The following is a 22,895-nucleotide window of genomic DNA, read 5'->3' on the forward strand; positions in this document are numbered from 1 at the left end:
AGGTATTGCAACAATGCTGCTCACTGAAACTGTGCTGCCTATTGCCACATTTGATCTGTTCATGAATATTTACCAAATAATAAACTAATATTTACTAGTATGACCAATGCAGGGTGAGTTTTGCAGCTAAAAATGTCTATTTCTGCACATTCAATATGGCGGACATGGAGAAGATCTACCTTTTCATGTATGAAAAGTGCAATTTTCCCTGTCATAATGAATACTTTGATTTTACTTTTGATTTTGATCGGGGTAGTAAGTATTCATGAAAATTGTAACATTTGTGAATGGGCAGCTTGAATTCTGGAAATAAACTGCTAAACATTTTACACAGTGCACCTTCAAGTTGTTGTTCTGGTACTTCAATGGACTTTTTACTACTTTCATTTTGATAACACCTTTCCATGCCATGAATTACACAATGCCCCTAAAGCTAACTAGCTAATAACAGACTTGTTCATTGACACACCTACATGAACGTCTTCCGAGAAGGACCATCACAAATGCTGTTTGTAGGACAGCTGTGGCCTAGTTGATTAGGGAGTTGGTCCTGGGATCAGAGGTTTGTAGGCCTAAATCCCTTGTCAGATGGAGGAATGAGTAGTCACATCCGTGATGTGGTTTGGGAGCAGGAGGTCAAAGATATCTCTTCCTGTATTCTCTCTGAGGAGGTTGGGAGTTTGAATCTCACGCCCAGTTTGAAGAATGCGAAGTTGTCTCATTTGTGAACGAAGCACCCTTGAGCAAGGCATTCCACCCCACATTCACTGTAAATCAGTGCAGTGTTATTTCAACATTTAGCCATTTATATTTTATTTGGTGTCAGAGTACCTTCTGAGTGTTGACTTAATATTGTATTTTACTTCGTTACTTCAGGGACTCTAACCTGTACCTAAATAACCATAATGATCAGTGAATGAAAGGTCCCGAGACACTCTTCTGTTAGTTTTTTATATTTACCACATGCTGCTCACGGTGTGTCGAAAGACTCATGTGAGTCGAAACGCATCGGTGCTTGTTGCGAAAATAAAAAAAAGTGCCTGGGAACTTCCTTTCATTGATCTTTAAGTTACGTATCTGTCATTATCCCTTGACGGGCACATGCAATAGACATTGTTTGAGACTATATGCAGCGCTCCCCCATCTCGATCTCATGTTTGGTGTAATGTTTGCTGTTTGCAGAGGATCATGGGATCCAAGGTAGACCTTGGGCTGCAGTATTTCGGACGCTCTCTGGACGGCAGTGGAGACCTGAATGGAGACTCCATCCCTGACGTATCAGTGGGGGCTTATGGGAAAGTGGTGCAGCTCTGGTGAGTCCTGATGATACACGACCCTCGTAAGGCAGGGGTGGGAAACCTATGTCTCGACGTCTGTTTACAGCCCTTGAGGCTGCAGGAGGAAATCCTGATTTGTGTTCATAGTACAGCCCTTGGAGGACTTTATAAAATTTGGAGTGGCCTCTCGAATGAAAAAGGTTGCCCACCCTTGCTCTTAAGCAAAAACAATGGTGTTAATTTAGCACTTGGAGAGACGATTTCACATCTTCTGAGTAGTATTTGGTCCCAGAGTAGTATCTAAGTGTTGAATTAATACTGCATTTGTATTGTGCACTACTGTCTCTGCCTTGACATACAGTACAGTACAGTAAGGGTCACTTATTTATTTCCTGTTCAATGCACATACTGTACCATGTGACCTCCATCTAGACTTCCCAGGTGTTTCGAGCTGGACCTTGCAAAGAGCAATCATGGTGCAGCCAAGAACGCATGGTACAAAATCATTGGCCCCCTACTGATTCATGCCTGCTGTGGTATTTAGGAGCCAGGCCAGTGGTGTTCTGTGTTAGTTTCATTTGTTGATTTAAATGTGTGAAAACGCTTCCAAAAAAGTTGCTTGTGATTCTAGATATATCCTGTGTCATAACCTGGCTGGTTCTCACGCAGATTGATGTTTCTCATTGAGCGAAAATGCTCGAAGGGTCTGCGCGAGAACCAGGCTAGTGTGATACCTCATACTATGTTCAAAATATGGGTGACATCAACTACTGTCTGCTGATTTTAAAAAGTAAGGCTGGTTTTATGGTCAATTATAGATTTGGCACAGCTGTGAGTAGCAAATGTAGATTACATTATGTCAGTTGTTGTGCAGTGGAAGCCACTTATTTCCCCCTTCCATGCGCATACCATATGACCTACATGAGATCTCCAAGGTGTTAATGTGCGGAGATTGCTTATGCATTGCGAGGTGCAATCATGGCTCCTACTGTAGCAGTACAGTGCAGATGCAAGTGCGCATTTGGAACGTACCGTAGAATGCAGAACATGTGGAGAGCTAGACATTCCATGATGGCCAGTGGCATTCTGTGCCCGATTCCATGCCCAGTGGCATTCTTTTTGGGTTTTGCCTTTTCCGTCACTCCAGATGCAGCAGAGAAACAGCTGAGGCCATTTGACATGGGAATAGGAGCCGTCAGTAGACAGACAGACACACTAAGTCCTCCTCACTCTCTCAATAGGCATTACGTGAAGATTGGGGCCATCTGGCTTTAGACCGTCCTGCTATGGTGCCTTCTATTGTGAAGACTGACCACAGATTTATTTTCATCTATGTATTTGTTTGTTCTCTTGCTTTTTCATACGATACACATAGTACATCCAGTACACATGTATACATTCAAGCAGTTCAGACTACCGTGAAAAGGGAGAAGACAAGAATTTACTAAACTTTAATTTACTTTACTGTAATTTACTGTAATTTTATACTTTATTCACAGAGCACATACGTACAATCACATGTTCAAATACCATCAGTCTGTTGTGTCAGGTTTTGTATAGGGAAAAGAAGATGATGTCCTTGTTATAGTAATGTCTGTGGTGAGACGTATACTTGTGCCTTCGAATCGCAGAACTACTCCCCACCCCCCACACACACACCCACACACACTCACATACACACACACACACACACACACACACACACACACACACACCCGCAAGAGATAATGAAGTGACTGACCACAACAACCACTACATTGCAGTGTATGCAAGCCACCATGATTGTATCAAAGTGATGTGTTATTGTGGTTCCCTTAAGGGGCCCTGTGTAATGTTTCAAATGAACAGCATGAAATTAATTGCTGAGGCTCTTTCCCACGAGGCTTGTTCCCAGGAACACATTTACAAATTCTCTAGGATTGGACTGTAAAGACAAGATATTTTGGCATGGCTCCATGTGGCAATTGTGGTGTATGACATTCTCTCAGAAGATTCACATTTTATCCAGGTTATGTTATCATCAGTTCTTGCGAGTTTACCTGCGAGGAACTGGAATTCTTTGAGCTTGAAAGATGGATCTAAGGAACATTTGTAGTTGCTTACAGCGAAACTCTGATTTATGACATCACCATATCAGTCATGACATGCAGGACTGTCGATAAGAAAAAAAAAACTGGCATTGAGACTGCAAACAGTAGATTACAGCATATCAAAGTTTTTGTCTTCAGTCGTTCTAAGTGGATTATCTCTCATAGAGAACTACTGACACTGCTCCTTCAAACTTCTTTAGTGTGGTTATACTGTAGTCCATGACATATTCAGAGGACCATAAGATTGAAAAACTATTTAAGATTGAAATACCTAGTCTTCCTTTGAAAAAGATCCCTGTCTCTGTCTCCCAGACTCTTTGTCTATGTACTATAAACTGTCTCTCTGTCTCCCTCTCCCTCCCTACCTCCCCTTTATTGATACTACACAGTGGCGGAACAGTTGCACACAGGATCCCAGGGCAAGACATTTATAGTGCCCCCCATACGACTGGCCAAGATCGCAATGCATGGGTTCGCCGTGTTTGTAAACACGATGTTGTGAGGAGGGGCAAGAGACTGCTAGCCAACAACTTGAGCTAATATTTTGACCGACTGCGGTTTCCAACAATCAGAGGTTGAGCTGTGCAAAGCTATTTTCGCCAGGTTAAAACAGCATGAATAGCATGCTGCATGAACAGGGGAGGGTCCTGGGCCCAGGGGGAAAAGCCCTTCTCGTCTACCCTATAGCTCCGTCCCTGATACTACATAAAGTACTATCCTCTAACATCTCTCTCTCTCTCTCTCTCTCTCTCTCTCTCTCTCTCTCTCTCTCTCTCTCTCTCTCTCTCTCTCTCTCTCTCTCTCTCTCTCTCTCTCTCTCTCTCTCTCTCTCCTTACAGGTCTAGGGGTGTGGCTGTAGTTTCTCCGCAGGTCTCCTTCGAGCCTGACAAGATCAGCATCCTGAGTAAGAACTGCCGCTTGGGGGAGAGGCAGGTCTCCTGTTTCACTGCTGAGGTCTGCTTCAGCGCCGCCTTCAGGCCCACTAACCCAGTGGGACCAGTAGGTACGCCCAGGGAAGGCAACCGGACACACACACACACACGCACACACACACACACGCACACACACACACACACACACACACACACACACACACTCACACACACACACACACACACACGCTCGCAGAAACACACGCACGCACGCACGCACGCACGCACGGGCCCTTTCAGAGGAGTTTGTACCGGGCCCGGCCAAAGCTGTCAGCAGCCCTGGGTACGCTAAGCCTGCCTGCCTACCTGTTCTGTCATGTTGCTCTTGTGTACTGTATGCCTGAATATCGAAAGGTTTGTGCTGTGAAGAATGTGCTGTGTATGCTGCAAATTAGTTGGCACTTGTAGCCCTATGATGCATGGCGTACCTCCTGTGGCAAGCTGTAATAGTCATTGAAAAGTTAACCATCATAGTACTACAATGCTATGACATACAGTAACACAGGGCCTTTAGTAGTGCACTATTACTTGGTCACTACCATTCTGGTAACAGCAAATGTATAACGCCGCCTCTTAATGGGTTAAAAGGATGGACAATACAGAGACAGATTTTTCATTACAATACATTTGACACCATTTTGCATTGTAGGGTTATAGTAACAGTTGAGTAACATATTTGGCATGTTATACTCTTGTGTGGACTTGTATGTCAAAATGTGTTCACAGTGAATGTGCTGAGTGCTGCAAATTATGTGGCTCTTTAAGCCGTTAAGACACGTCGTTATGAATTAGCTGTTACCAGAATGGCAACGTCCAAGTCATACTGCATTACTAAAGTCCCTGTGTTATGTCATCGTAGTGTAGTACTGTGGTAGTTCACTTTTCAATGACTATTACAGTGTGCCACAGGAGGTACGGTGTGCATTATGGGGCTACAATGGATTGACACTTAAGACAATGGTTTGTTTTTATTTCATTTGACACCATATTGAACTGTAGGGTATAGAAGTTGAATACTAAAAGACATGATACAAAGTCTTTTAAAACATAACTAAATGTCAACATGTGATGTTATTTACTTACACTATGCCTAGGTATAGTGCAAGTACATAATGTGACATGTTGTTGTGTACTGTCATATACAAGATAAATAATCAAAATACAGTAACAGGGCCAGGAAACATACTGTAAGTGTATCCCAAAGCCGATAGAAAGTTGACATTTGTGTTCCCCCAAAATCTCTTTCTCCAAAGCTATAAGCTACAACCTCACCTTGGACGCGGACCTGCAGTCCTCCAGGGTCAGCTCCAGGGGCCAGTTCAGCAACTCCGAACGCTCCCTGCAGGGGAACCTCCAAGTCAGCACCCAACAGCAGTGTGAAAGTCATGTCGTTTATGTGCAGGTAAGCAGAACTGTGTGTGCACTATCAAGTGTGCTTTATTTATGCATTCCTATTATGAATTTAATCAAGGCAAATGAGCGTGTCAGCTTGTTCAGGAGTAAGTTGGATCAAGAGTTGTTGCTTTCTGAAGTCACGACTGACCCCTCTAAAAGAAGAAGACACAACATAGTGTTGATTGGTGTAATTTTGCCTTGAATTCCATTTGCCGTAGGTATTACTGTGGGAAATTACTTTGGGGAATCTTTATCTGTGTCTGTAGTGCCTTTTGTGGAGAGACAGGAATGAACAGTAACATTTGTTCCTGTTGGCTGTCCTGACAGGAGGCTCCAGACTTTGTCAGTTCAATTGCTATGCGGCTGGACATCACCCTGCAGAACCCCAACGCCAACCCTGTCTTGGACACGTTCAGTAAAACTGCCTGGGAGTACTTTGTAAGTGTTTGCCTGCAGTTTATATAAACCTACATAATCGACCACGCTCTGACGAAACGTTTTGGATTTTCACCTTAAGGCTATGCTTTAATCTGTTTGGACTGGTCAGGTGACACGAAATTCAGAAGTCTACCTCACTGAATGGAAGCTTTTTATCAGCAGAGAACAATCATTCCTTTTTTGCTGATCACACCCAAGTCCTTTCATAGCGTATCTGAATGTGCTGCATTGCCTCTCTTGTTGGCTCAGATCCCGTTCTCAAAGGACTGTGGCACGGACGATGTCTGTGTGAGCGACTTGCAGCTTAGTGTGAAGAGGAGCGGGGGCCAATCCAGGTGAGTCAGGTTTGAAAAAAAAAAAAGATTTGATTTCAAATCCCGCACAGACTGCCAAAACAAACACAATCCACCTTATTCATGTACTGTTCTCCATCTCACAAGGTCAGGGCACTTCAGTGGCACTTGTATTGTACTAGCTTGTGTGTTTGAGTCAGCAGATTTGTTTACTCTGTAGGATATTTAATCCCAGCGCCTGTAGTTGTAGTTCCATTTCCTAATTCACCTTTGTTTGCTAGTTTTAAAGGATAACTGCACTGTTTTCAACCTTAAGCCCCTTTTCTGAGTTGTCTGCAATGTTTTAGAATGTTTTAGAGACGGCCATACTAAAGCCAATTGAGACAAAATCTAAATCAGCCAAATAACGGAGACAGCAGCAAACATAAAAAAGGTGAGTGGGGTTCTAAAACATTGCAGACAACTCAGAAAAGGGGATAAATGTTCAAAATAGTGCACTTGTCCTGTAAATGAAATGTACAATGTGCCATTTCTCAGGGCTTGTGTCTGTGGTGGGCTGTGGTGCTGTTGAGTTTAGACCAGTGACTTGAAGAAGAGTGTCAGCTTGTGCACTTTTGGACAGAGAACAGAAACATATCAGTGGAAACGTTTACACAGAGGAATTACATGGACGGTCATTAGAACCGCTTTTGAAACACAAGAGGGACATGCAGTCTTTTTTGTGTGGTTGTATTGCAGTGGTTTTACAGTACGTGGGCAAGTCTGGACAAGTGACACCACCCTTAATAAAGTTCACAAAGTCTGAGTAAAATTGTAATTGTGTTGCCCTACGACTCCAGACACACTGCCCCAGACCCAGACCCAGACACACAACAGTAGTGCCAGCGTGTTGCGAGGCTTCGACCATATTTAACAGACCCCTGTAATGGGCTTAACAGTCATGGCGACTATTTATGGACGGGAGTGCCATGAAAGACTGAGGACTTCCCATAGGCTATTGCCTCATTGTTTTCCCCTCTTAAAACAGGATACCGTGAACAATTTAATGAAATAGACGCCATGGAAATGTCCCTCTTACACTGCTATGCTTTTTGTCGGTATCACATATACTATGTGTTTGTGCCCTCATATCAATGCTCCTGCTGCAGTCGTGTGGAGTTTTGTGTAACACGCCCACTATGTTTACAGCTGGATTTCCTTCACGAGTTTCCCCCTTGTGTTTTTTTTAAAGTCCTGAAATGACCTTTAGCCTGGGAAAGCTGATTGGAGGGTCACTCATTGTTCCTTAGTTGCATGCTGGGAGTATTCCGGTTTCATTTTAAGTCATTTTAAAGCAATTCCCGTAATATTCTGTTTACGGTACATGTATGGAGTAGTGTTGCGCTACTGGAATATTGAACCCGGAATATAGCCAGTGCCAGGTTTAGGATGACATAAAAAGAGTTTACATGACTTGTGCAGAATGTTCCCTGCATGTACCATAAATGCCCTCACTATACAGTTTTTTGGGAAGCTAGCAAATGGCTTACAGGTAGTACGGCAAAATGACTGATATGTAATACTGATATTTTTTGTGTCATGGTGAGTACAGTTAACCAAGTAGCTAATCAAATCTTCTCATTGTGCATGACTCTGTTGAGTGAGTAATTGCATTGTTTTTGTGTATTGTTATTGTTTTGATTTGTAGTTCCTCTCCCATGTTGGTGGGCCAGAAAAACAGAAGGCTTCCCTTCACGGTGACGGTGACCAACCAAAAGGAGAACGCCTACAACACCAGGGTTTCAGCCACCTACTCGGAGAGCCTCTTCTATGCCTCTGTCACACAGCCGGTACGTATCTGCTTTTACTTTACTTTTACTTTATTTCTTCAGGACATTGCACATTTATGAACATATACATACATGTACATATATGTAAATATGCCAGATTGTAGCCCAAGGGCTAATTTCCATCTGGTGTCCAATAGGCAGGCTAGATGTTTACAAGCAATAGAATTTAAAATAAAACAGACTGTTAGTAACAAAAGAAATAAAACCCACTACAGAAGCAAAAGGCATGCATGTAAATGAAAGGAAAAGAGAAAAGAAAAAGGTCCCAAAATGGGGCCATGTGTTATGTGAGTGTGTGTGCTTGTGTGCGTGTACAGTACACTATGTAGAGGCTCAGACCATCAGTGTGAACATGTTTGTTGGGCTCGAAGCCACTTTTTATACTCAATCTTAAAGGTGGCTAAAGAGGGACATTCCCTTATATGCTATGTATGACTATCAGACTTGTTGTCTATCGAAAGTATTCCAACAACCTGGCTAGGCAGTAAACCAAAGTTAACTTTTAGGTAGTGGTGTATCATCTAATAGAAGAGGCTTGGGTCCTCCTTTTCTAAACTAAATGACACCTATGGGCTATCTATATGCAGGTTTACTAATTCCATTAGGTTAATTTAGCCCAACGTATCACTTAACTATGTTTAATGTAATGTATTGAATGTTCATTTATGACATATCATGGAAATCCCCATTTAAATTGACACTTGACTATTTGACCTGTAGCATGAAAATTATGAATCTTTATGATAAGTCCTCTCTATGATAAGTTTCTCACAACTTCATGTTTGTGTTTGTGTCTTTCCTGTCAGAGTGATGACATAGAGGTGACGTGTACATCAGTGGCAGAGTCTCAAACCCTCTCATGCCAAGTCGGATACCCTGCTCTGAAAAAGGGCGAAAAGGTAAGGCCTCAAATCAGGGCTCTAAATTAACATCCGCAACCAGCCAAATCATGGTGAAAATTTAGTTTGGCTGGCCACTTATTTGTACTAGCCACTTTGACCCATTGCCTAGTGTGTGTTTGGCTAGTTATACTGTATGAACATCTATTGGCCACTTTGGCTGGTGATAAAAAAGGTAATATAGAGCTGTGCCTCAAATCACAGTCTCTCGTTATGAAACAAACACATTTGCCCACAGCAATATACACTTCAGCATACAGAACTGATGGTATCCATATTGTCCACAGGTGACATTTGAGTTAATATTTGACTTCAACTTTGAAAATCTGCAAAAAGAAGGCACGGTGACATTTGAAGCCTTAAGGTATGGGTTTTATATTCCCAATTATTAATCATCTTTTGCTTTAACGTTGGCATGCTCTGATGAATTCTTCACTGAAGTAAACAATATGATTGTGCTTGTGCTTGTACTGGCCATGCTTAACTCCCTCTGTTCCATGTGTTTTAGCTGAGCTAGTATATAACACTTTCATGCATCTATTTTAATTTACTTCACCATAAAGGGGCAGTTATTGTTAATGAGCAACTGAATGTGAATTGCATGTTTGTGGACTAAGTTGGCATTGCTCGACTCTTTCACACTGTGGCAGCGTTGACAGTGGTTAATGTCTGTGTGAAGAATATTATATGATGTGTCTGACCACCATCCAACCATATGATTAATCTTCACATCTCTCTCTGCCCACAGTGATAGTGCAGAGGAAACTCCCGTCGATAATAAGGTGTCTCTTACCATTCCAGTGAAATATGACTCCGAGATCTCTCTTACCAGGTACGAGCTGCAGTTTAAACACACACACACACACACACACACACACACACACACACACACACACACACACACACACACACACACACACACACACACACACACACACACACTTGACAGGTCTGTTTTTGGCTAGTGTTCAGCCAAGTGCTGGAAATATGAAAATCTTTAAGATTGATGCCTTTTTTGTATTACTTATACGTTGCCTTGTTTTGTTCTTCACAGGGAGGCCAACATAAATTATTATGTGGTGGAGAAAGAGGGGAGTGTGCAGACTACCATTGCCAACGTTGAGGACATTGGCCCTGAATTCAGCTTCATGCTTAAGGTACATTCATAGCTGTCCAACACAACTACAAATATTTATCCTCCTGCCGAGGACTTCTCTCAACACTGAGTTGTGTACAGTAGTAAAGAATTTCCATCTACTTCCATTTGGTGTAGACATCACAAAAATGTTGGATGTAGGCCTACAAAGACTTTGATTAGAGTAATACACACTCAAATCTGTTGATATTTCAGGAACAGCTGAACAACTGAAAAGTATGATTTTGATTGTAGTGGTTACAGAAAAGGCACACAGTTGTAATTGTACTGTAAATCATAGGTCTGGCTGAGAAAGTGGTTGGGACATTAATGGGGCAAATTGTCAGGGTATGCTATTTTTTGCGTTATATTTGTGGAAAAAGTGGTTTGGACATGTCCCCACCATCCACACCAAAAATTACACCCATAATGCTGTTTCTAGCCAGCTCGTGACTCAATAGAATTTACTGCTGATACTATGATCAGAGATTCTTTAAGTATATAGAGATATGCCAATGTAATAGGTTGCTATGGGCACCTAACATGACCAGGTTCCGGTCTGCCTAAAGGGGCGTGTCATTATGCTCCTAGCATTGAATAGAACAGTCCTTAGGTCTGCCTAGGTCTGCCTAAAGGGGGATTTCCCCCCCTCCCCCTTGCAATAGTAGAACTCGGAAACAATGGGCCAATGCAACCTCTCTCTTTCTACTCTCTCTGCTATGATACTGTATGTATGGTAATGATCTGCTGTCCCTTGGTCACATGCTGAAACAGCTGGGTCCTTTTTACTTCATGTGGTATTTATTTATTTATTTTTTCCCTCAACAGGTGTCTACAGTAAACCTCCCTGTTGACCTGGTGTATCTCAATGTGGCCCTACCGATGAGCACCTCGAACGGGAATCCACTGCTCTACGTGACGGATTTGAAAACGGCACCAGTAAGTTGTTGCCATGACTACTGTAGTGTACACACAGACGGTTTACTGCACACACATGTTTTCCAAGCAAGACTTTTTGTCTCATGTCCACTACTTCCTAAGCTGATTCAGTCATGTCTCTTTGCGTACTACATCATGTGGCGATACCCACTTCAGAATTCCGAGGAAGTTCAAGAGAGACAAAATGTATCACTAAATGTAAAGTGGTTTACAAGTCAGCATGACTGCAGGAGAGCTGGATTTCTAATCGATGATGGGGCATTTCACACCACAAAAATAGTATATAACATTTCTCCACTGTTACTGGCAACTTCAACATATTGTGAACAATTATGCGTAGTTGGGAGTTGTCTTTTGGCAGAACAGTCTTAAAAAACAAGGCCAAAGTCAGTGTAATTGCCAACTCTGACAATGAGCTCTGAATAAGCAATGTGCTGTTCATGAGACTATCACCCCCAGGCACCACCTCTAGGGGACTTTTTGGTGTGGTATAAGTCTCTTTGGTGTATGTAGCAAGTAGCAACACATTTTCAGACATAAAGAGCCCACCAAAGATTATACTTCCCCAGACAGCTAAGGAAATTTGGAGTTAGTCAGGCAAGCATGACACATTTCACAATTGAAAGCGTTCTCACCTTCTCCATCCTGGTCTGGTATGGCAGCACTACCAGCCAGGATAAGCAACAACTGGAGAGGGTGGTACGCAGGGCCTCAAAAATCATCGGTCACAGTCTTCCCACCTTAGCCTCACATTGCTACACCAGAATAGCCAGGAAAGCCAAGAACATCATCTCTGACCCCACACACCCAGCAGACCATCTATTCACACTCCTACCATCAGGGAAAAGATACCGCAGCATCCCATGCAATACCACACGTTTTAGGGACAGCACCTACCCACAAGCCATCCACCACTTGAACTTTAACATGCACTAGCACTTTACAGCCACTCCATTGCCTGGCATTCTACCTCTTGCTTACCTTGCACTATGTACTGTATTATGTCTTATTGCACTTTTCGATGTTTATTTGTATGCGTAATTCCCTGTTATTTATGGTCCCTCTTGTTTTCTTGTTTTATTTGTCTTAGCTATTTGTATTTTGTGTTGTTAAATTTGTGAGCAAACCAAAAGACATTTCTTGCAACTGTATGTTATAGTGTTGATATGGCTACAATAAACTTGAACTTGAACTTGAGCAAATGGACAACTGCCTGTTGGTAGGTCCAAGTGTGCTTGAGCCCGTTTGGTGTGTTGGCCTCTTAACATGAAGTGCCATCTAATGCTGACTCTCTCCACACACCGGCTCCAACAAAGTGCAGAGCACTGCTCCGCAAAAGTTCGATTGCATTGTTTTCAATAGAATCCCAGCACACTGGCGCCGATGTCCGTGGAGACGAGTAAGAGACGAGTTCTATTTTGTCGGAGCCGCCCATTGACTATCCATGCTCTGTTGGGGTGAAATTGTCTCCGGGGTTCAGAATTGTGATGGAAGCGAAAATGCTCAGCAGTGCTGTTGGAACCGATGTACGGAGAGCCATCTAATGCTGACTCTCTCCACAGCCAAGCCAAGTGACCTGTGATGCAGACAAACTGGTCGACCCACTGAAGATAAGAAAAGGACCTAACACTGTTTCATTCACACAAGAGAGCTTTGGGGGCATAGAGAAACTGGTCAGTGTGTGTGTGTGTGTGTGTGTGTGTGTGTGTGAGTGTGAGTGCGTGTGCGTGTGTGTGTGTGTGTGTGTGTGTGTGTGTGTGTGTGTGTGTGTGTGTGTGTGTGCGCGTGTGAGTGTGTGTGTGTGTGTGTGTGTGTCCGTGTGAGTGTGAGTGTCAGTGTGAGTGTGAGTGCATGTGCGCGTGCGCGTGCGCGTGTGCGTGTGCCATGTGTTCAATATGTGTACTTGCAATTACACACCGAAACTATTGATCATTAATACAATATTTCAGTGATTCAGTTTATGTTCTTACCAAATACTTTCATTCAACCCATAGGACTGTAAGACCGCCACATGTCAACCAATCAAATGTGTGCTCAAGGACCTGGCCATCAAGAGCAATTACTTCCTGAATGTCACCACAAGGATATGGAATGGCACCTTTGCAGCTGTAAGTATCTAACCCTAACAGGATAGACATTGCAGCCTTTATTGCACAGAAGAATTCTCATGTTGCGGTAATTTATAGAGGCTTTATACTAGTGGTGTGGATCGGCACTGCCCTCACGATCCGATTCGATCACGATTCGGGAGGTAGTAGATCCGATTCGATTCGATTCTACTAGATCCAATCCGATTCGATTCAATTCTACAATGCATTGCAATGCATTACATTTCTACTGAATGCAAAGCAAATGTTCAGCCATGATGAGGAAATACAAGTAGTCAGATACTGAGCAACAATTTATTGGCTGTTTTCTGTATCAGTCTGTATCAGTCTTGCAATGTTTTGAAGTGTTTTAATTTAATTTAACATTCATTTGCTCCGGAAATATCAATGGAAGTAATTGAAACTTAAAAAAATTGCCGGATTGATTCTGGAACTTGCCGGATCTGGATCTGGATCGTCCATGCCCCGGATCGATTCGGATCGCCGAATCGATCATTGTTGACACCACTACTTTATACCAAGTACTTGTAAATCAGATTGAGGTTAAAAGCCTGTCGGGACAGGAGATACTAGTTCATGAGTTGTGTGTGGAATGTGCTGTAATGGTTGCGTGGCAACATGTTCAGGGATTACTCTTGCAGGTGATGTGTTGGAATAAAAAAGAAATATGAGCACTGGAGATTGTTACTGTAAATCTGTAGAGCAAAGTCAGAAATCTCCTCCGTTCTAATGCCTGTAGGTATCCCACCCATTTACCCAAAGACGTACGCTACAAATCTTCCAATTACGTACGATGTGTAGTGCACTGTGTTCCACCAGTAAAACGCTTCACCGTTCATTTAAAAAATAAAAGTTTCATTACACATTACTCGACATAACAGGTTGTCTAGTAACACATTACTTTTTAACCAGTGCCATTCTAGTATCAAAGTTATATAATTGGGATCTTATCTTACAATTGACCTCCTTTGGATGATATGAACTGGATGAATGGCAATTCTTACAGACAACACACAATTACAATATATCTCTTTTCCCCATGCAGGCATCCTTCCAGGCAGTGACTCTGAGTGTGAATGTCGACATGGAGACTGACAAACCACAGCTGCTAGTGATCACAGACAAACATCACCAGGTATGCCAGTGAGAATCCCATTCGGTTTCTTTTGTCCAATAATTTGAACACAATACCTTCACCAGTGTGACGGGATGTTACACATCGGACCCTAAAATATGTCATGGGGAAGAGTGTTTGTATTTATTAGTGCACATAGCATATGGCTGATTCTACGATTCGGGTGCGCTTTTAAGTCCATGGATTTTATTTGCCAATTCCACTAACTATTAACGACATCCAATGATGTTTTGGACATTAGCACACACTTTATCTTTCATATAATACAGAAAGTGAATATATAACTTTATTGTCCTCTGCAAGACGTTTTCATGCCGTCCTCGTTTTCCAAATGTCAGATTCGGTCTTCCGATTAGCATGTAAAAAACCTTGTTTTGTCCAAGATCATTGCAAATGTTGATTCACGGTAGTTATCACAATATGACAAAACTGTTAAAAAGTCTATTGTGCTTTCCATTATGCATTAAATTGGCCATTTTGTGTGCGTCCCAGAAAACTGTGTTAACCGTGTCACACACTGAAATCCCCGCCATAAACCAGTAAAGGTTTGGTCCTAAGTCCTCTGACCAACGCCATGAAATGTCATTTCCTCTTTGGGTGGTGATGTGAAGACTGTTTCGTGAGTTCTGAGTTCACCTCTTTCATAATTTAATTCCTTATTTTTTATGGTTTTAGAGCGGGAAAATTGCCTGTTCTCAACATAATCACAAGAACCTGAATTAGAAATCAAAAGTAGAAAAACACAGACAAAGCGTACAAAGACATGAATTGTTTTGGTGGAAGTTCTGGGGTTTTCAGTTAGCACAACACCCTGAAAATGGCTGAAATGTCAAGCAGTGTCACCATCAACTGTGTTACGCATCAGCTATGAAGTTGAGGCGGAGTATGTTTTTGCCAATTTATCTCCATATTGATGGACAAACAAACAAAATAATTTGTGTTTTAGGGAGATGGGTTTGTCTGCTCTGTTTTTTCTCCTAAAAAAGTGCCAACTTGTTCCCCTGCACTGTTGACTGTAACACAGTTGAGTAACACAGTTGACCGTTTTGAAAGTGTTTTGTGCTATTGGTCTCTTATGTGTTGAAAAAATTCTATGAACAGATACTAGGGATTATCTCTGGAGAGGCAAGTCTTGTGTAAGGAGGGTGACTAAATTCAAATCAGACGTTACAGGGATTTATGATAATAAAAAAGTGTCAGTCTGTATCACAGTGAATCATAAAATCTTACTTATGAAGTTCAATAATCACCTTTTCCATATCAGTTACACAGATTAATGACAACATTGTTGCTAATAGACATAAGAACTTTCAAACTGATGTTGTTTCAATCGTGCAGTATTTTTATATATGCTTGAAATGCAAGCAAATGTTTGCTTTCATTAAAATATTTAAACAATGAGTTAAGATTAAGCTTGACAATTAGTTTCTTTGGAAACTTAAATGTATACACTATGGGAACATTTTTTTTTTTTTTTAAATACAGATGCTTTTGCCAAAAGCGCACTCGAAACGTAGAATCAGTCATAATGCTTACTTGTGTAGTGTATGCCATCGAATAGGAATTTGTGGGATGCTTTACCTTCCTTGGTGTATACTGTCCTCTGCAGGACATAGAGGGAATTGTATTTTGTTCATGTCATGAGGCTGCACTAGCGACTTTGGGCCCTTTGTTGGAATGCACTGGTGGACACCTTGGAGATAAATATTTATGAATTCATACTGGCCATGAGTCAATGCTAGGTCCTTATACTCACTCTAACATTTCCCCTTCAGCCTTTACCCTACATAAGCCAGTTGTAAGCAACAGTATTTCTTGGCGCTTGAAAATGTTTCCTTCCAAGAAGTGCAGTTACTTTACTGCACAACTAAACCCTTTTTAGTTATCTTAACCGGGATGAATGAGAATCTTCACAGGTGCCTTCACATAATCTTATATTTTCATTGTTTCACAGGTTGAGGTGACCATCAGCAAGCCTGGGGAGAAAGGTGAGGTACCTGTAGGCGTCATCGTGGGAAGTGTGCTGGGTGGACTTCTTCTCCTGGCAGTTGTCACAGCAACCCTGTGGAAGGTAGATTTTCTGCTATATATAATTCCCAAAATACTTGCTTACTGCTACTTGCACTATAGTGTGTGTGAATCTGTGATATAGCATGTATGTTTGCACACAGTGAGCATAATAGACTTTTATTGTGAATACAGTAAGTCAACACGGATTCTGGAAATACAGTAACTGTGGGAAACATTAATTTTATGACCTCTTGGTTAATTTTGGAAATGTATACTATGCAGGCATGCACGCACACACACATACACACACACACACACACACACACACACACACACACACACACACACACACACACACACACACACACACACACACACACACACACACACACACACACACACATACACACAGAGACATTCTTCACACATAACACATTAGACTGACCTAATCTCAAGTGTGCTCTCCTTCGTTCTGCAGCTTGGCTTCTTCAAGAGGAAGTATAAGCCGCTGGATAAGGAGGACGAGCCGGAAGCAGAGGCTCTGCAGCAGGAGGGAGCGTGAGGGTCCTCTGGACTGGAGCACAAGTCCTTCTCATCAGAGGGGTATCCTAAGAAGCTGGTACAGGAGTAAACCAGGTTAAGTTAAGAGGTAAATCATCTAATAGAAGAGCCCGGAGTCCTCATTTTCTTAAAAACATCAGGACTCCAGGCTCCTCTATTTGCTTATTTACCTCTTAAAGGGGTATGCCACTATTTTGGGGCTTAATACAGTTAAAATCGTTGGCCAGGGTTTATAAAGGTGGTAAAGTGTCTTATTTTTCATGTAAGCCGTTGTCTTGCTTTAAGACAAGTTAAAAGAGGAAGCATGTCGCTAAGCTAGTGAAAGTCAATGCATCCGTGTAGCATAATACATGCTACAGTGATCCATTGACTTTCACTAGCTTAGCTACATACTCCCTCTTTTTACTTGTCTTAAAGCAAGACAACGCTTAGCATGAAAAATAAGACACTTTACCACCTTTATAAACCCTGGCCAACGATTTTAACTGTATTAAGCCACAAAATAGTGGCATACCCCTTTAACTTAACCTGGTTTACTTCTGTACCAGCTTCTTGGTATAGGCCACAGGAGCCTGATGCAGCCTACAAAGAGCACTTAGAGTGCATCTTAATATGGGACCTTGCCTCCTCCACTTCCCTCCTCCACTCGCTTCTCGTCATGATGACATCACTGACAACAGCATTATATTTCAATATCTTGCAAAAGCTCAATTGTAGAGTCTTTTTCTCGTTTGCAATTGTTATGGTGAATGAAAAACAGTCCCTCAAAAGTTGTTGTGGCTAGGCTGACAGCTGGGAAACTTAATCGTTTTCTCCACGGAGGAGGGGCCAGGAGGCGGGGCGAGGAGACAAGCACAAGTGGAGGAGGCAAGGTCACATATTGGGATGCACCCAGAGACTAATAACCACCGCAGACTCAACGCAGAAGGCAGAGTGGGAAGTGTATGGAGGAATAGCCAGTGTGGTGTAAAGACTTGAGTGAAATGGAGTGAGTTTAGATCAAAAAGGACCATTGTTTTTAAAGCATGCCGTGTGGCATTTTGCAAGGGATGAGATGTGTGTTTGCTGTGTGTATGTGTGTATGCGTTTCGTGAGTTTGTGAGGCGAGGGGTGTGTTTGTGTGTTTGAAAAAGGTGTGCTTATCAATTACGAACCAAAGAGGAGGACAAAGGACACTGAAGTGGCGAGAGGAAGGGACAATGAGACAACTATGCAGGCATAGCCACCTTTCTCATCATCTTAGTGTGTCTGCTTTGTCTCTCAAAGCTCTGCTGGGTTTATACTTCCTACTGAATATTTTTAAGGTTCCAAATAGTTTCATTGCAAAATGATGTAAGCACCATTTTTTTTTTATTACTGGAAAATGACCTTACAGGCGGCCCATCTATGTGTGAATTCTTGCCTTTCAAATATTTTGATAACATACTTTTTAAACCTACTATATAAAATACATTTCGTAGTGCAATGCCCAGTACAAAAATGTAAATTTCCCCAAAATGGATATACGTCATTTTGCAATGAAGCTCTTCATTTCCAGTCATACTACTGTGGCGAAACTATGATGAGCCTGAGCATGTCAAGGAAACGGGGGACATTCCATGGACTTTTTGATGTCCACTTACCAGATAGCTTGACTCTGATACAGGCTTGAAAGAATATCGTTGTTGAAGTCACAGCGATATTTCATGATTGCACAGAGTACTGTACGTCTGCTGTAGGCCTACATATGATATTTCAAAGTTTCATTGTGATACTGCAATATTCGTCCTGTAAAGATGTCGTTGGAATAGATAACGATATTTTCTTTAGAATGTTTTGATATTTTGTGTTAAAATTTTTATGCTGGCACATAAGTCAGGGTGTTTTTTAAAATGTGAGTTATGTTGTTAATTTATTTGAGACTAAAGACATTTCAGAGTATTTTAATTAACGTTTCAAACAGGTTATCCATTGGCAATATTTCACCAAAAAAATACCTGGTCTGTTTTAGGAGCAGTTGTCTATAGAGGTACACATGGCATTTCCAAGTATTGTATTATTCATTTCAGCCAAAATATATTCATCATGTTACCAAACCAGATGTTATTCTGATTTAAAGCCCAATGAAAACATGACATTGAGCAATGACCAGAGCACTGTACAACTAAACAAAATCAGCATTCTGTCCACACAACACTGTTTTTATTAAATGGGGTACTCACAATTCATTGTACAAAAATGTTTACAGTATAAAAGGTTGTTTTCATTTGTTTTCTGATGTTGTATTTGTTGTATGAATGGGTGTGAAACCACTTATGAGAGGCACTGCACAACAGGATTATATTGAAGACTGAAATGTGTTGCATTTGTATGCTGTATGTGTGTGCAATAAATGTTTTTTTTTTCATGGACGAGTAATTCAGTCATGTTAATGTGTTACGCTGTCATAATTTCTTCATTACCTCATTGAGAATATTACAATTGTTGCAGTTAACTTGTTTATTAAAGGGACAGTGTGTGAGATTTTTAGTTGTTTATTTCCAGAATTCATTCTGCCCATTCATTAATGTTACCTTTGTCATGAATACTTACCACCACCATCAAATTCTAAGTGTTCATTATGACTGGAAAAATTTCACTTTTCATACATGAAAAGGGGGATCTTCTCCATGGTCCGCCATTTTGAATTTCCAAAAATAGCAATTTTTAGCTGCAAAAATGACTCTACTTGGACCATACTAGAAACTATGTGTTTATTACTTAGTAAACTTTCATGTAAATATCAAATTTGGCGATAGCCAACCCAGTTTCAATGAGCAGCATAGTTGCAGTACCTTTTTTTACCATTTCCTGCACAGTGTCCTTTTAAGGCAGGCATTCCATATCTGATGACACTAAATGGTGTCACTTTTGACAAAAGTTCACATTCAACTTTCAAGATTACGTTGTATACTAAATTGCTGAGCTGATGAATCAATCACAGACATTAAAAAAAGACATATTCCATCACCATTAGGAAGATACACACTTTTCCCCAATTCCTAAGCTGAAAATGGAGTCAGTGCTGGAGGGTCCATGGTCTCTGGGAGTGTTGGAAGGAGGAGGTCGGCCTGGTCACTCTGCCACGAGGAATCAAAATACTGGTAGTCAACCAGGCCAGTACCCTTGACCTGTGCGGCGCAAGACAATGAAACAAAAGCAAACAAAATTAACCTCAAGTCACTTTAACACGAAACCTTGTATTGTTGTCAATTATGTTTTTTTTTCTCTGTAAACCTGCTTTGAGTACTAAGAAAAGTGCCTAATAAAACCGATCTATTATTATTATTATATTATTATTATTATTATTATTATTATTATTATTATGTTTCTGTTATTGCAGGAGGTTAGGTTTGAGGGGTGAGGCTTACTCACTACGGGAGGGAATCTGTAGAGAGTTGCTGTGCTGTGGCTGATGGGGATAGAACTCTGGGCATCAGCGTCTCGAGCATTCACCACTCTTAGATACAGCTCCGCACAGTCCAGCTGCACAGGGACACACAGCAGAATAATGAAATAAAATGTCACACCACACCCTACAATATGGCACTGCATTTGTATACATCTTCCTGTGTGTGTGTGTGTGTGTGTGTGTGTGTGGGTGGGTGTGTGTTTGTGTGTGTGCGTGTGTGTGCCTGTGTCTGTGTCTGTGTGCCTTAGAGAGAGATGGAGACCTGAGGTACAGTGTTCATCTCTCCAGTCGTCATGGCTGGTTTGGCAGGCGGTAGCCGCAGGGGCACTCTCCACCTCCCGCTGACGACACGGTTGTGCCTGTCGAACAGGTCTACCTTCACCCAGCCCCGGGACACCAGGCGAGTCACTTCCTGTCCATGCGTGTCATATCCTCCTGAGGCCTGCAGGTGAAGCACCAGGGAGAGTGCAGGTGCAGGGTGGACCCTGGCAAAGGCAAAGGGATGGATAGGGCATGTTTTAGAGCAGTGTTTCTCAACTGGTGGGTCGCGACCGAATGAGAGTGGAAAATGGTGGGTCCCAAGACTGTTCCAGTTGAGAACCACTGTTTTAGAGGGTAGTGAGTTTCCTTTCTGCTCTGACACTTCTGCCTTCAGCCAACTTCTAATAGGAAGTAGTTCACTCAGGCGACTGTTGCGAAACATACAGATAGTGTGAAGTGTGGAGACAACCTCATGACGTCACCTCACATCAAGTAGGTGACTTCGCACATTGCCATGCACAATTACAGAACTAAGAGCCACTGATTTTGACTTGGATTTTGTACCATATTTTTTGACTGCACCATGATTGCTCCTGGCAAGTTCCAGCTCAGGAAACCTTGAAAAAGTCTCATGGGAAGTCACATGGAACAGGAACACATACAGTAAGCGGGTCCTACTCAGGGCTGAGCTGAGCCAAAAAAACCAAGCTGGGCATTCTCAACCAAGACCGGTCTGCCAGGCACTGAGAGAGACAACGAAGTCTGTGAAAACATTTCTAGTTATCTAATATGAGCTATTTTGACCACAACAGCCAAATTTTTTTTTTTTTTTTTTTTAAAGATATTTTTTAGGGGCTTTTATGCCTTTTATTCGATAGGACAGTTTGAGATGGTGACAGGAAGCGAGTTGGACAGAGAGACTGGGTGGGATGGGGAAATGACCCCGGCCGGACTCGAACCGGGGTCCCCGTGGGCACGCAAACCCAAATGTGGGGGGCTTAGCGCGCTGCGCCACAGCGCCGCCCCCCCACAACAGCCAAAATTGACATTTAAAATGGACTCGGAGAGGTTTTCCGTGGCAGCATGAGGATTGATGACATTACATAAAGGGGATGGCCAGGCCAAAATCATCAACAGTCCACCGGGCAAATGCCCGGCATGCCCTATGGCCAGTCCAGTACTGGTCCTACGGTACAGTACCTACCCGTGAACGGGCTGCTTGGTGGCCAGCATGGCGAGCTGGCCCTTGCGGTGCTCAGGGGGAAGTGATGCGGAGAGGCAGGCTGGTTCGCAGCAGGCTGCGGGCAGGAGGGATGGCGGGCCCAGGGCCTGGTCCCCACTAAACAAGCCCACCGTCAGACGACACAGCCGGTACGAGGAGCTCAGGCCCAGAAGGAAGTCGTAGAACACCACAAAGCCAGTCCTGTACAAAAGACCAGCCAGGACCAACACATTAACCCCTTAGCGCAGAGCTTGTTATAACCCTACTGTCACCAAAATTGTAATGGCTATGTCTTAATATGCTACTTAAGGCTCTTTGTAATGTCATAGCAATGTTGTTATGATGTACAGTAGTTGAATATTTCCAGCAAAGTGAATAGGCCTGCCGGTGACCCCATGTGCAGTAAGAGGCTACAGAAAAGACACGAAAACATTAAAGACGAATAAGAGTGGATATACAGTGGTTATATAGTATACAAGCAGACAGACAGACTGGAAAGACAGAGAGGCTCAATTAAAAAATCTTCAATTATTCACAAGTTCACAAATTCTTGTACTATATGAACAATTAGTTGGTAATATGTGCATGTGGGGACTGACACAGGGTCGTATGGAGCTGGTCCAAGAGCATCTATCTGATCGTGGAGATACTTGTTCAGGGCCGGTGTTTGGGATTTCACTTCACCCTGGGCAGATGATAAATAAACACTCAAAACACAGTCATCATACAGATAAGTGTAAACTGTAGCAAAAAGCTTCACTTGAACAATTGTTTATATAGAGACGTGATAAATGCCTGTGTGCAGTACCAGTGTGGGCAGTAGTGATGGTGTGCGTGGTGTTTTGCGAGTCCTTATCTGTCTCCTTAGGCGATTAATCTCCAGCTCGTGTTTGAGGAGGTCAAGGTCCATCCTCATTGCCTGGATGTCTTGTCCTCTTGGT

At 42.3% G+C, this 22,895-nt stretch overlaps 2 protein-coding genes across 3 annotated transcripts in view; one reads left to right on the forward strand and one right to left on the reverse strand.

Annotated features, from left to right (window-relative positions):
* LOC134458058 (integrin alpha-2-like) overlaps nt 1-17,250 on the forward strand; it is a 47,902-nt gene extending 30,652 nt beyond the window's left edge. Inside the window, exons 15-30 of one of the 2 annotated variants that reach the window (XM_063210161.1) lie at nt 1,183-1,313; nt 4,207-4,370; nt 5,553-5,701; nt 6,022-6,132; nt 6,382-6,467; nt 8,113-8,254; nt 9,061-9,153; nt 9,441-9,517; nt 9,902-9,985; nt 10,208-10,310; nt 11,117-11,227; nt 12,790-12,900; nt 13,222-13,335; nt 14,381-14,470; nt 16,425-16,541; nt 16,959-17,250. In XM_063210161.1, coding sequence (XP_063066231.1) covers nt 1,183-1,313; nt 4,207-4,370; nt 5,553-5,701; nt 6,022-6,132; nt 6,382-6,467; nt 8,113-8,254; nt 9,061-9,153; nt 9,441-9,517; nt 9,902-9,985; nt 10,208-10,310; nt 11,117-11,227; nt 12,790-12,900; nt 13,222-13,335; nt 14,381-14,470; nt 16,425-16,541; nt 16,959-17,042 — 1,767 coding nt within the window. In that variant the 3' untranslated portion in view covers nt 17,043-17,250. The remainder of the gene's footprint in view (nt 1-1,182; nt 1,314-4,206; nt 4,371-5,552; nt 5,702-6,021; nt 6,133-6,381; nt 6,468-8,112; nt 8,255-9,060; nt 9,154-9,440; nt 9,518-9,901; nt 9,986-10,207; nt 10,311-11,116; nt 11,228-12,789; nt 12,901-13,221; nt 13,336-14,380; nt 14,471-16,424; nt 16,542-16,958) is intronic. The other variant, XM_063210162.1, reaches the window with a different exon arrangement.
* Nucleotides 17,251-19,891: 2,641 nt separating this feature from the next.
* Nucleotides 19,892-22,895, reverse strand: LOC134458837 (coiled-coil domain-containing protein 17-like). The gene is made up of 6 exons (XM_063211243.1): nt 22,763-22,895; nt 22,554-22,639; nt 21,937-22,155; nt 20,734-20,956; nt 20,435-20,545; nt 19,892-20,190 (listed from the first exon to the last, which is right to left on the reverse strand). Exons 1-6 carry the CDS (start codon nt 22,868-22,870, stop codon nt 20,062-20,064), a joined length of 876 nt encoding a protein of 291 aa, XP_063067313.1. The 5' UTR covers nt 22,871-22,895; the 3' UTR covers nt 19,892-20,061.

This window comes from Engraulis encrasicolus, chromosome 11 (genome assembly GCF_034702125.1).
Source record: "Engraulis encrasicolus isolate BLACKSEA-1 chromosome 11, IST_EnEncr_1.0, whole genome shotgun sequence".
Taxonomy (NCBI): domain Eukaryota; kingdom Metazoa; phylum Chordata; class Actinopteri; order Clupeiformes; family Engraulidae; genus Engraulis; species Engraulis encrasicolus.

What these genes read in the sequence shown, in the direction of transcription:
- LOC134458837 (XM_063211243.1), bottom strand. Translation starts at nt 22,870, where the DNA reads ATGAGGATGGACCTTGACCTCCTCAAACACGAGCTGGAGATTAATCGC. An exon ending in CCAGCTCCATACGACCCTGT is followed by an intron (nt 22,156 to 22,553) that starts GTCAGTCCCCAC and finishes TCTTTTGTACAG; the next exon opens with GACTGGCTTTGTGGTGTTCT. An exon ending in TCTACAGATTCCCTCCCGTA is followed by an intron (nt 20,191 to 20,434) that starts GTGAGTAAGCCT and finishes TGCGCCGCACAG; the next exon opens with GTCAAGGGTACTGGCCTGGT.